The 14918-nt window shown below is 39.3% G+C and overlaps 1 protein-coding gene across 2 annotated transcripts in view; it reads left to right on the top strand.

The window, feature by feature from the left end:
- Positions 1 to 14918, top strand: part of snx29 (sorting nexin 29) — a 354925-nt gene that overhangs the window by 127017 nt on the left and 212990 nt on the right. For both annotated transcript variants that reach the window (XM_069905804.1, XM_069905805.1), the window contains exon 15: positions 3940 to 4046. In XM_069905804.1, the coding sequence (XP_069761905.1) occupies positions 3940 to 4046 (107 nt within the window). The remainder of the gene's footprint in view (positions 1 to 3939; positions 4047 to 14918) is intronic.

Below are 14918 nucleotides of genomic sequence, written 5' to 3'. Positions count from 1 at the left end.
GCATGTCACTTTTGAATAAATAAAAAATGAATTTAAAATTGAGATGGTTTGTTAATTGAAAGAGAGCAAAAGTTGAGACTAAAGCTAAGATATTACTTTAAACTGATGTATTTCCACATCATTTGAACAAGGTAATATTGTTAAATATTGATTATTTTTTTTAGATGATGATCACAGCCCCTGTGATTGAACACGTTTGATTGTTGAGCTGAATCAGGATCTATTAATCGGGCTCATTGAAGTTCTAACTAGCTTTTTGTAGTGCTGTTATACCAGGAGGGTCCTGTGGTTTGTTCCCATGTTGAAGTGTACCAGGAAAAGCTGAGAGGAGAAACTTGGTCATGATGACATAAACCTACCTGTGAATGAGCTTCAAAGCAAAACACTTGGTATAGGTTCATTCAATTTGAATAATTGCTTCAAAAAGTCATTGATATCAAATAATAAAAAATTAAAATATAACATTGGAGTCTGAATAACATGGAAGAGTTTGTAGGTTAATATTTTGTTATGTAAAGGTTCCACTATTGTCACATAATAAATACTACATTTAGAATGTAGCATGCATTAAATTCTTTAATTTTGTTTACTGTAAAGAAGACATGCCATTTAGTCCAGCGCCCCTTATAGAAATGAGGCCCCAGCAAGAAACAAACTCGTGACCCCTGGTCAAACCACTGAGCTACTGGAGCCTCTGAGCTTTCAGGGAGTGACGATCAAAATTTTATTTTGCATTGACTTTTGATATTTGTGGTTTTGAAGTGTACCTGACTTTGAGATGACTGATTTCTTTGTTTGCTGGTCCTTGAGATCTGTGCCTCATCATGCTTGTAATGTCAACATTATAGCCATCAACATTTAGGAACAAAAGTAAATTGTTCAACAAAAAGGTCTGCAGTCACTGGGTTGAGTGCAACACAAAAAAAAGTACTGGAGAAACTCAGTAGGTCACATAGCAACATTTTGAGCTTGAGCCTCTTCGTCAAAGTATGAGCAAGAGATACCTGCCCCAAACACTTTATTTGTGAATCTGTGGGGGCTACTGATTTCATCTAGTGCTAACAATGTGGCCTCCTCTACATTGGTGAGAATGGATGCAATCTGGGAGATCTTTTCATTGAGCATCTTCGCTCTGTCCAGTGCAATAGTGAAGACCTCCCCGTGGCTAACCATTTTAATTTCACACACACCATTCCCATACCAACATGTCAGTCCTTAGCTTTGTTCACTGACAAACTGAGGCCATCTGTAAATTGGAGGACCAACCTCCAATATTTCTTCTGGGCACTCTTCAACCAAACAGTGTTAACATTAAATTTCTGTTAATCTCTTCTCTCGAGTCTCTTTCTTCATGATCTCTTCATTGATAATGTTTGAAAAATGTTTTCCCAAAATCTTCCTAAATTGGGACAGTCCCATAAGATGGATCAAAAAAAATTTCACATCCCATATAATGGATCAACATCTGCATAAAACAGAGTTAATTTAAGTTTGGACATATGCATTCTATGTTTTTTTTTCTTTGGCTTGGCTTCGCGGTCGAATATTTATGGAGGGGGTAAAAGTCCACGTCAGCTGCAGGCTCGTTTTGGCTGACAAGTCCGATGCGGGACAGGCAGACACAGTTGCAGCGGTTGCAGGGGAAAATTGGTTGGTTGGGGTTAGGTGTTGGGTTTTTTCCTCCTTTGCCTTTTGTCACTGAGGTGGGCTCTGCGGTCTTCTTCAAAGGAGGTTGCTGCCCGCCAAACTGTGAGGCGCCAAGATGCACGGTTTGAGGTGATATCAGCCCACTGGCGGTGGTCAGTGTGGCAGGCACCAAGAGATTTCTTTAGGCAGTCCTTGTACCTTCTCTTTGGTGCATCTCTGTCACGGTGGCCAGTGGAGAGCTCGCCATATAACACGATCTTGGGAAGGCGATGGTCCTCCATTCTGGAGACGTGACCCACCCAGCGTAGCTGGATCTTCAGCAGCGTGGACTCGATGCTGTTGACCTCTGCCATCTCGAGTACATTGACGTTAGGGATGAAAGCGCTCCAATTAATGTTGAGGATGGAGCGGAGACAACGCTGGTGAAAGCGTTCTAGGAGCCGTAGGTGATGCCGGTAGAGGACCCATGATTCGGAGCTGAACAGGAGTGTGGGTATGACAACGGCTCTGTATACGCTTATCTTTGTGAGGTTTTTCAGTTGGTTGTTTTTCCAGACTCTTTTGTGTAGTCTTCCAAAGGCGCTATTTGCCTTGGCGAGTCTGTTGTCTATCTCGTTGTCGATCCTTGCATCTGATGAAATGGTGCAGCCGAGATAGGTAAACTGGTTGACTGTTTTGAGTTTTGTGTGCCCGATGGAGATGTGGGGGGGCTGGTAGTCATGGTGGGGAGCTGGCTGATGGAGGACCTCAGTTTTCTTCAGGCTGACTTCCAGGCCAAACATTTTGGCAGTTTCCGCAAAACAGGACGTCAAGCGCTGAAGAGCTGGCTCTGAATGGGCAACTAAAGCAGCATCGTCTGCAAAGAGTAGTTCACGGACAAGTTTCTCTTGTGTCTTGGTGTGAGCTTGCAGGCCCCTCAGATTGAAGAGACTGCGATACAGCATTCTATGTACCATTGTAATAAACCATGCCTTGTACAAAGTGAAAAATCATTAATCGAACTAAGAGCAGAGTACCAGTCTTCATCTGAAAATGTTATATTGAGACCACGCTCCCAATCATTCTTAATCCCAGCCATTGAGGCTGATCTTACATTCAATAAGTCATTATAAATACATGATACTTATCCAACGTGAACAAACGAAATTAATAAAGTATCAAGAATATTTCAATTTGCGATTCAAGGAAAATCCTGTAATTTTGACTGAACAAAATGTCTAACTTGTAAATATCTAAAGAAATGTCCTTGAGAAAGATTAAATTTAACTGACAATTGTTCAAAGGAGGCAAAGATACCTCTAATAAAAAGATCTTTATAACAAAAAGATCTTTATAACTTTTGAATCCTAATTTGTACCATTCGTTAAAGCCTGCATCTAACACAGAAGGCTGAAAAAGATGGAAATCTATAATGGCACTAGCAAGCAAAAAAAGCAATCCTTTCATTGGCTTTTTTTTCTCGTAAACTCGTGTTATGATACAGTGTCTACATCTCAAGAGAAAGTTTTTAGCTTTTAGCACGTTGATAGCCAGATGAGCAATTTTAATGAAATGGAAAGATGAATCTTCACGTACTCAAGCACAGTGGTTACATTATGTAATGTCATATTTAAGCTTGGAGAAAATTGAATACAACATGATAGGTAGAAAATTTCAATTTCAAAAGATGTGGTGCCATTCATAGAGTATTATCATGACTGGCAGATTTAAGTAATTTGGATGGATTGGCGATTCTCTTGGTTTCTGAAGGTCGCTATTTGATTCATTTTAAACTTTTAAAAAATATTGACCTTGATTAGAGGGAGGGGCTAGATTAGATTTAGTTTGTTTGTTTTCTTTTCCTTTAAGATTAGTTGATTATATACAGGTTTAATTATGGTTGAACTAGATCATGTTATCACGTTAGACAGGCATTACTGTGTGTATGATCAAGGTTTGCTATATTGTAACTCATTTAGTTTCTATCCAAAAATTTTTAAGAAATAATGTTTAATCAACAATTATGTGTGGATTTGAATTACATTTATGTTAATTTGTAATATGTACATGATGTGACTTTTTTTGCTATATTAGTTGACTTTGTATGTGGGATTATTATGTTAAACTTTAAAATATTTTAAAGAAAAAATAATCTAAAAAGGGCTAAATAGCAAATAATATTTTTATAAATTACAATGATGTTTGAGTTGGTCATAATTTTTTCATTAAAACTGCTTTTAAAATGTGCCATCTGCTTTTCACAGAATAAAACATGCTTCTGTCATTTTAAATTTATCTTTCTTCTAATCTCAGTTTTACCAAATTTACGGAGTGGCGATGCAGACCTTGTGATCCCAGAACCTAAACCTATGGTGGATAACGATGAGCTGGCAAACACCTATGAGCGGAAGCTAATTGAGGTAAAATAGTTCTGTCTCTTCTTGGTTTAACTCAGTTTTTTTAATCTTGCAAGGTAAGATTTATTTTGATGACTGTGATAGCTTTCCTGCAAAGAAGATGACCTTCAGTTTGTAGCCATGGAGCAACAACGTGTTGACTGATGGTTACCAGCCTTGGTGGAGCATGCACTTTCCGTCTTGGGTGAAATACAGCATTCAGTTTTGCATACAATGTCAGGAAATAAACGTCGAAGAGGATTCTAATTAAATCTTAAAATGTTTTTAATAGCAACGGTGAAGGGTTTCTCTGCTTGCGAGACGCAGAGGAGACTGCATTTGTTGAAATCTGAAGATTAACAATCTGCTGGAGGAACTCAGTCGGTCAAGGAGCATCAGTGGGAGTAAAAGAATGGTCAAAAATTTGATCCAAAAGCCTTTGTGGAGACTGGGGATATATGGAAGAGAAGCCAGCATTAAAGGGGACAAAGTGGGACAGAGGCCCTGTATTGTCTTTTAGCTCAATGTTTACCATTGTTTTTCTCCCACTGCTCAGTTCCTCCAATTGTGTTTAGCTGGGGTTCTACTTTTCCTTTCAAAGGACTACTCGTTTATATTGCAGCAACTTTTACATTGCACAATTGTGTTCACCATCTTCATACTCCAATGAAACCCCCAGTGGGGGTTGGCAGATGCCGAATTAATGAATTTTCTCATTGCTTGAGATTGCGTATTGCGTGATTGGCGAACTTTAATAGAGGTGCCAATTTTCAACTTTCATATTTTTAACCTATTTATTTTCAATGATTCTTCTTGCTGGTTGCTTGAATTCAGGATCATGTGGATTTTATTGTCTTTATGGTAAAATTATGATAATCGTCCCAGTGAAAAGGGTATGTAAAAGATGGTCTCAGGAACCTCAGGATTCACTTGCCCAGTCTCATTTAACGCACTTCACGGATAAACAATGAATTTTGATTTGGTTTTTTTTTTGAAATTTATTCATAGTATCTCCATACATTCATTTCAAATTGACTTAGTATAATATTACATAATAGATACTAAATAATTTTCAAATTTTCACCCCCCCCAACCTCCCCTAACCCCTTAGGAAACCACCTTGTGGTGGTTAATTCCCAAAAACCCAAGTGGGTGTGGTATAAACCACAAGTGGCATATGACTTTCGGAAGCAGAAGTACCACCCCCTCCCCTCCCACCCCCCCCCCCCCCCAGGCAGACAAAATACACGTATGAACCGAAAAAACATCATTTCTTGTATCCATAAAACCCCGGTCCATCAATTTAACCAATCTTATTCATAAACTTTTTTTTTGAAAATCCAAACTTGATATTAAATTTTCACCCTTTCCACCCTCCCAACACTGAGTTAAACATTGTTTACAATCAATAAAAGATTTTTTAAATTTTTTTTTCAAGTCTTCCTGAATTTCATCCACTGAATTAAAACACCTCTGAACATCCCAGTTCAACACCGAATCTTCCATTCTTCTCAGTCTCAAGTTGAATTTGTAGCTTACTTTCAAAAAAATTTTTTTTTCAAATCTTTTAAAATTTTCTTGAACATAATTCCTTCGGTCTTGATCTTCTAAAGCATCAATGTTATTCATAAGTTTTTTTCTTCTGTGTTTCCCAGTTTAATATCAAATTTTCCACTTTGTCAATCTTCTCAATGTTAAGTTGAAATTATTGTTTATTTTCAAGAAAAAGTTATTCAAAATTTTTAACTCTTCTTGGACATTGCTCCTTCAACTTTAATTTTATAAATCATCAATCTTGTTCATAGTTTCTTTCTACTGAGTTTCCAAATTTAATAAAGTTTCCGTTTTTTCCAATTTTCTCAATATTAAACTGATCTTGTTGTTTAGTTTAAAAACAAACCTTTTCAAAACTATTAAAATCTGTTTGCAATGTATGTATACTCACAGATAATGAATTCACTCTTCCAATATTCCATCCAAAAAAAATCACTGATAAACCTTATTGCAGGTCAAGGAGTTCCATATATATGTTTATCTTCAGAAAATATTTCAAATATTTCAAATCAACATTCGTCGCCATCTTTCAAAAAGGAGTCCGAAATCAACTTTAATAAGTTCTGTTCTTGAGAAAATTCCAGCACCAACTCCGGCTCTGTCTGGGCAAATAGGTCAAATTTCTTCCAAAGTCAAAGAATGTAATTTTGTTCTGTATTTATAGATAATAAGTTCATCCTTCCGATATTCCATCCAAAAAAATCACTAATAAACTTTAATGTTATCTGGATTTTTAAAACTCACGGGCAACCAATGCCAATTACTGGAATTTATCTTCATAAAACATTTCAAATCAATATTCATCACCATCTTTCAGAGGGGTGTCCAAGGCCAGCTTATCCGACAGTCCAATTAATGAGCTCCGTTCTTAAGAAGATTCCAGCCTTGACTCCGTGGTTCTGTCTGGGCAAGTAGGCAGAGTTTCTTCCAAAGTCGGAGAGTGTAGTTTTGTTCTGTATTTTAACTCTATTTTCCTTAATCTTTGTTGCCATTTTAAACTAAAAACAATTGATAAACAAAACAAAGACTTTTAACAGAAAAGAAATATTCTTAAAACGGGTATTTATATAACTGCCTGGGGGAGACCGGGAAGGCACGTCCGCTCCCTACACCATCTTGCCATGCCCCTTGATTCGGTTTTTGTACTTAAGGTGGCCTTTCATAGAGAGGTCTGTGTGGTTTTCTCCACAATCAAATCACTCCAAAAAATCTCTTGCCTTGGTCTTTCAGAAAGTTGATGGAATGGCCAGAAATTATCAACAAGAAAAAATGAGGAATCAATACAATGAGAAACTTTGCAAGACTTGAAACATTCCAGAGTAAATTGCCTCTTTATGATAGGATCTGAACCTTGGGTGGCACATTTAGCATAGTGGTTAGTGCGAGCTATTACAGCGCCAGTGATGGAGACAGAGGTTCGAACCTGGCACTGTCTGTCAGGAGTTTGTATATTTTCACTGTGTCAATGTGGGTTTCCTCCTACTGTTCAAGAATGTATCAGGGGTGTGGGTCAATTGGGCGACATGGTCTTGTGGGCTGAAGGGGCCTGTTGCGGTTCTGTATGTCTACATTTAAATATACTACCATTTTATAAATTTTTGTAATATTGTCAACCATCCCATCATGGGAGTTTGTCAATATTTGGGATGCTTGGCACTTTTGCCACAAAAGGACCTTAACCAAAAATTGCTTTCAGTAAGATGCTAATCCAAAAATTCAGAATTTGTAAGGATTTATTTGCGCAACATAGAGTATAATCTAGAAATTTGCAGTTTTTCATGAGCAAGAGGTCATATGGAAGGAATATTTTGTTAGAATGCACTAAAATATTTAGTTATTGCAGTTTCATGTTAATAACCAGAAGCATGAACTGAGGCTTTGCCAACCTCAGTCAAGGTTGGAAATTTTAAAAAACAAACAAATCTCCATATGCCAACTTTATGTTCAGTAAAAGCCTGGTATCTGGGACCTCCGGGGAATGGTAGATATCGGATAAGTGTATTGACCAGTTGCTTGAGATTGTGTGTTGCGTGATTGGTGAACTAACAGCTAGGGGGCACCAATTTTCAGCATTCATATGTTTTTACCTGTTTATTTTCCTTTTAGTTGCTGGTTGCTTGAATTCAGGATAACAGGGATTTTACTGTATTTATTGTAAAATTATGATTGGCATGGGGCATGAAGAATTTTGTAATAAATGTAAATATTGGAGAAAGAAATAAGCATATTAGATCAGGATGAGTTGAAGGGGGAAAAGTCTAAAGGAACATAATCTGGCTTTGATGTGTGGGGGTGAATGCTCTTTTTCTGTAATTCCAGTGGAACAAAAAGCTGTTGGTATGGTTCCTTGGATGTATTTTGTTTGACATTTTGTCGGTGCTTAGAACAGAGTAGGTTCAAGGAACCATACCAACATGAGTTGCAGGAATATTGTTAATAAATAATAATATGCTTCAAAATATACACTGGAACCCCACTGAGTATGACAGTGCAATATGCAGATTTGATGCAGTGCTCTTGGTTTGGACCTCAGACACTCGGGATATGCCCCCAATTTCTTTCAAAAAAGACGGTTGTTTGGACCTTGCGCTGCCGTGCCAGGAATCTGATGTGAATCCCTACCCTTTCAGTTCCTTGCTTGAGAAAAATGGCATGAATTTTTGTTTTCTGGTGCTCTCAGCATTTAGCCATCCCATAGATTTTGGAAGGCTTGTGTTGGGTGGGCCAAGGCAAAGCATTGTGATGTCAGGCTCAGGTGGTGCACCCTGGCTGCTGGAGTGTTTCTGAGCCATTGTTGGAGATTGTCAGCAGCTGCTCCTGGTGCCGATGGATTCCGCAGTGTCTCGTCTGGTTCTATTGGATGTGATGGGAATTTCTGTTTCCATTTTTTTTTGTTTGGTGCCATTTTGCTGCAGGTCGCTCAGAGATTTGCCAAGGGGCCTGTTCAGCACCAGCCTCACAGATAATTTCTTGCCCCTGAGCATTAGGGTGAACTTCTGCAGGTTTTACACCTATTCCTTGTGCAGAGGCAGGGAGGCCACAGGTTAACTTCATATTTGTAGCAATGCAGCACCTATTAGCAATTTATCTCTAAATTAACTCGTATTTTTTAACATGATTCCATTAGCACTCTCATTCCTGGGATCTCACTCTGAGCATGAAGTGAGGCATGGTTTATCTTCTCAATTCATGTCCTGAACAATTGGACATTTAACTTTGCCTTCAAACAACTCCGCAAAAGGTTATTACTCATTTCTTTTTCCCCCGCCCCCCCAAAAAAGCAGTTCTATGATTGGAGGGTTTTTGTATCTCTTGTTGAGTGTGGAGTATTTAAAATGAGTTAAAAATGTCATGTCTGCTTAAGGACTCTTACGGTTTAATACAAATTATATGGACAAAATAATCTTCTTAATCATGATGAATTAAAAAAAAAACATTTTCAGGTGTGTTTTTATTTCCCTTGGGAAGTAAACCTACATTTTAGATTCAGAGGATGAATACATTTGTCTCTGGTATGATTGTGAATTTTATTCCTCAGCTCGATCTTCAAAGTTGATCACAATACCTAGTGGTCATTCTGTACCCTTACACATGAGGACATTTCACAATTTTGCCCAATTTTCTTTTAATTCTTGAAGTTTTGATGTCCATCACCCTTCTGTGCATGGAGTTTCATGCCCCACTGGTTTTCGGCTGAAAGTATTTTCCCTCAACTCTCGTCTATTCTTTTCAACAATTCATGTAAATATTATTCACAATGTCAAACCTGACAAGGCTGGTGCTGCTGGAGTCTGGCACACTGACCTCTACCTTGCTGAAGCCAGATGACAGGTCTGACACCTCCTTACTTACCCCTACCGAAGAACATCAAGCCACCATGTCGTGCATCATCTTTAACCTCATCACTTCTGTTGATCTCCCACTCATGGCCTCCAACATTGTGTCCCAATCTTGCACTTCCCAGTTCCATCCAAAAATCCAATTGTTCCGGTAGGCTCACTGTTTCTACATGCTCCTGCCTAACCGGACTGGTATCATTGACTCTACTTTGCTCCCCCACTGGTCCAGATCCTCCCTATCTACAGCCGTGATACCTCATACACCTTCCATTACATCTAGAACTTAGGAGTCCCTGGGAAAGTGACTAGTGGAAATAAGACACATACGCACACAATATATAAAGATCATGGGCAAGTCGCAGAGAGAGAGAAAATGAGCGATGGCAGACCTGCCTCCCAAATTTCTTTGTGGCAGAGAAACCCCTCCATGTGTACTCTGTGAAAACAGCCCTTTCTCTGCCGCACTGAATTCGGGGAGGACAAGTCCACCATCGTGTACGCTCTCTCTCTCCGCCCAACACTTTCCCACTGTGTTTGCCATAGTGTTTTATTTTTATTAAAGGTCCTTTATAAATTTATAAGGGTTTATATAGGTCGGCACAACAACAGGGGCTGAAGGGCTCATACTGTGCTGTACATAAAGCTTAATTATGTTATAATTAGGCATGATTAATTTTGTTTAAATACAATGATCAGGATTTAGTAAATTGAATACAAAGTTTATATCTTAATCTTTTTCCTTCATGTTCCTACACTCACATAAAAACTTCATCATTGCATCACTACTTTGTCCCTGGATACTCCTTGTCCCTTTCACACTGGGCTAATTGGAATGCAAGTGTTGATGACCCTGGGAATGATGCAACCAACCTAGGTGGTCCATCCCCTGGGTGATTTGACACCTGCGTGCTGATTTGCAAGAATTCACCCTGCCCCCTTAACCAGTATATTGGTTGTTAATGACTAGGATAAGGGGCCATCGTGAAAGGGGCCATCTTTGGTTTCCATTAGGACCCTCCCCTGTTCAATTCACACATTCACCAGATGTTTGTGAGGTGATTGCTGGCATGAGATTTGTTAATTTTTGAAAGAAGGACAACATGACTAACTCTAGGCTCAAAGCCAACTTGGTCACACATAATTCAACAAGTAGTGTTTCAGCCTTTATGTCTTTGTTATTTACAGCATTGTAGAAGCCAATTCCATTCATTGAGATCCGTGCCGCCCAATTAACTTCCAATCTGGTATGTTTTTGGAGGGTGGGAGGAAACCAGAGCACCTGGGGAAAATCCACACAGGTCACAAGCCTTTACGTTTGTGGAAGGTGCAATTTGCATTGGCCCAAGGAACCTATGAACAGGGTTCTGATGGTTTTGTAAATAATACATTTTTGATGGTTCCTAATTGAACTTTTAACTTTATAAATGGGAATAGCTGAGCAATCTACATACAATAGGGTTAGAAGTTGTTTTCATACTTTTACATTGGTTTTCTTACTGCCACAACCTGATGTAGGAGGTTTAATTGAATGTTCCAGCTGACTCATTGTTACAATTGCATATTGAGTGTGCTAAATTGGATGGGTAGTTTATAGCAATGATTAAAGATGAACGTCCCAAGAGTGCCCTGCAGGTGGCACTGTGATAGTGCTTTTCATGCTAAAACACTGTTGGAGAATCTGTGGCATATTCGAAACCTCTATTATATAATGACAGTATATCATTCAATGATTATACAGTGTTCCCACAAGTAATTCAAAATGCTTTATGAAATTATTTACCATTATTTTCTGAATAATTGAAACTCCCATGGTCTTAGTTTGGTTGAAATAAAATCTTGAATATACATTTGTCAGGGTAACCTAATTTAATTTGTGCATTGTTTTGTATGCTTTGCAATATCTTCATTTAATATTTTTCACTTAAAGGCCCCAGAATTTCTCAAAAGCCTCGACTTCATTGATACTTTCACCTTGAGAATAAACTGGTAATGGGAGTGGGGGAAAAGAGAGTAAGGGTCGGTGTGTCTTTCCGCATGTGCAGTCATAAGTAGTGTGTCACATAGCACGGATGATAAAGCAAGGGATTTATTCCCATGCATGTTTTAATGATTATGTTCAATTGCTTTATTAATTTTTGGATGCTGAATAGCTGTTCTTATTTATTGTTGTATATTGATAGTTAAAAATATAAGAATAAATTTGCATTATGCTGATTAACTATTTTTATTGGATCTAAAAAGTATATTAATTCTCAATCGGATATTGAGAGAATGTATTTGCTTGTGGGAAAGCCTATAGAAGGTCATGGTTTCAGAATGGTGGGAGAAGAGAAAGCACTTTTGGTGACAAATCTTTGGAAATTTCTGGATTGAAAAAATTGGAGTAGAATTATTATATTGAAGGCTGAGATGGTCAGTTTTGAATCAAGTAGACAAATTTGGGTCAGCAAAAATAATAAAAAAATTGGAAATGAAGATTCATTTAAAGTGGTTGACATTTAAGATTATTCAATAGTGATCTTAATGCTGCATTTAATCATTGCAGTTTATAAAACAAATGAGCACTTAACTAGTGCTAAATCCAGTGAAATAGACCTTAATTATTGTGCAATCCTGTGATGTTATGTGCTTTTCTGCATAGTTTATTTTCAAAATCTTTGTCCGCCCCCCCACCCCCCCATCCAACAGCAGGGTACATGTTTTATTGCACGAAATAATCTGGTTTGTGACTTATTTCAAGTGGTTGGAGAAGGCTGCAGGGTATTTCACTTCCCTTACTCCTGAAGCTAGTGGAGAAATTAATTGCTCAGAAGATGATGCAGAAAAAGAAACAAATGCGTGAGAATCAGAATTTATTGTCATGAATAGGTCATGAAATACAAAGTTTTGCGGCAGCGTCGTAGTGTAAACATTCAGATTATAACCATCTTACAACATCACTAGAAAAAAATAGTGCACGAAAAATAAGATAGTGTCTTTAGTTCCTTGATTATTCAGGAATCTAATGGTAGTGGGGAAGAAGCTGTCCTTGAGGTTGAGTCCTCGCCTTTAGGCTCCTGTACCTTTTTTCCCGATGGTAGCAGAGTGAAGAGGGCATGGTCTGGGTGGTGGGGGACTTTGAGAATAGAAATCTCTTTTTAAGACACAGCCTCATGTAGATGTTCTTGATGGAGTGAAGTCTGGTGCCTTATCACAGGTTGAGCTAACAACCCTCTGGAATTTACTCTTGTCCTGAGAATTGGTGCCTCCATACCAGGCAGCGATGCAACCAGCCAGAATGCTCACTACGGTATACATGCAGAAGTTTTCAGGAGTCTTCAGTGACGTACCAGATCTCCTCAGACACCTCGCAAAGGATAGCCACTGGTGAGCCATCTTTGTGATTGCATCAATGTGCAGGCCCCAGGACAGATTCTCAAAGATGTTGACACCCAGGAATTTGAATTTTTTGACCCTCTCCACTACTGAGCCCTTGATGAGGACTGGGTCATGTTCCCCTGACTTCCTTCTGATGTCCACAATCATATCCTTGACTTTGCTAATGTTGAGTGCAAGGTTGTATTGTTACACCATTCAATGAGCTGATCCATCTCCTTCCTGTACACTTACTCATCGCCGTTTGTGATTCTGCCGACAACTGTGGTGTCATTGGCAAACTTGTAGATAGCATTTCAATTGTGCCTGGCCACACAGTCATGGTGTTTTAATGAGTAGAGCAGTGGTTTAAGCATACATCCTTGGGGTGCACCTGTGTTAATGATCAGTGAGGAGGAGACATTGTTTCCAATTCGTACTGACTGTGGTCTTCCAATGAGAAAATCAAGGATCCAGTTGCAGAGAGGGGTACAGAGGCCTAGAGTTTGTAGCTTCTTGACCAGCACTGAGGGAATAATGGTATTGAAGGCTGAGTTAAACATAGATAGAAACATAGAAGATAGGAGCAGGAGTAGGTCATTCGACCCTTCGAGCCTGCTCCGCCATTCAATGAGATCATGGCTGATCTTAAAGTTCAGTACCCCGTCCCCGCCTTCTCTCCGTAACCTTTAATACCCTTATACTGAAGAAATAGATCTAATTCCCTCTTAAATATATTTAATGAACCTGCCTCTACTGCCCTCTGTGGCAATGAATTCCACAGATTCACCACCCTCTGGGTAAAGAAATTCCTCCTCATCTCGGTCCTAAATGGTTTGCCTGTTATCCTCAAACCATGGCCCCGGGTTCTGGATTTTCCCATCATTGGAAACGTCCCATCTGCATCCATTCTGTCTAGTCCTGCCAGAATTTTATATGTCTCTATGAGATCCCCTCTCAATATTCTAAACTCCAGCGAGTACAATCCCAATTTGCGCAATCTTTTCTCATAAGTCATTCCTGCCATTCCAGGTATCAGCCTGGAAAATCGCTTCTGCACTCCCTCCATTGCAAGAACATCCTTCCATAGATAAGGTGACCAAAACTGCACACAATACTCCAGGTGGGGTCTCACCAAGGCCTTGTACAGCTGCAGTAAGGTATCCTTGTTCCTATACTCAAACCCTCTTGATATGAAGGCCAACATACCATTTGCCTTTTTAACCGCCTGCTGTACCTGCATGCTCGCCTTAAGAGACTGATGTACAAGTACCCCTAGGTCTCTCTGCACTTCCCCATCTCTTAATCTATTGCCATTCAAATAGTAATCTGCCCTCCGGTTTGTATTACCAAAGTGGATAACCTCACATTTATCCACCTTGTAGTGCATTTGCCATGTATCTGCCCAGTCCCTCAATTTATCCAAATCACACTGGAGCTTCCTGACCCCTTCTTCTGTGCACACAACCCCTCCTAGCTTAGTGTCATCTGCAAATTTGGAGATATTACATCCAATCCCCTCATCCAGATCATTAATGTAAATTGTCAACAGCTGGGGTCCCAGTACAGATCCCTGTGGTACCCCACTGGTCACCGCCTGCCTCTCAGAAAATGAGCCATTTATCCCAACTTTCTGTCTTCTACCTGCCAGCCAGTTCTCAATCCACATCAATACTTTGCCCCCAATCCCATGAGCCTTGATTTTGGAAGCCAGTCGTTTATGCGGGACCTTATCGGAGGCCTTTTGGAAGTCCAGGTACACCACATCCACTGGCTCTCCCCCATCTATTTTACCTGTCACCATCTCAAAGAATTCCAATAGATTTGTTGAGCACGATTTACCTTTTGTAAATCCATGTTGACTCCGTCCAATCCCTTCTCTGCTAGTTATATGCTCCACTATTACATCCTTAATAATGGATTCCATCATTTTGCCCACTACTGATGTAAGGCTCACAGGCCGATAATTCCCTGCTTTTTCTCTACCCCCCTTTTTAAATAGTGGGGTAACATTAGCTACCCTCCAATCCATGGGTACTGATCCTGAGTCTATCGAGTTCTGGAAAATAATTCTTAAAGCATCTGCTATCTGAATGGCCACTTCCTTGAGTACCCTAGGATGTAGATTATCATGCCCTTGGGATTTATC

This window comes from Narcine bancroftii, chromosome 12 (genome assembly GCF_036971445.1).
Source record: "Narcine bancroftii isolate sNarBan1 chromosome 12, sNarBan1.hap1, whole genome shotgun sequence".
Classification (NCBI taxonomy): Eukaryota; Metazoa; Chordata; class Chondrichthyes; order Torpediniformes; family Narcinidae; genus Narcine; species Narcine bancroftii.
Note: the sequence above shows the minus strand (reverse complement) of the source record. Positions and strands in the feature narration are given on the sequence as shown.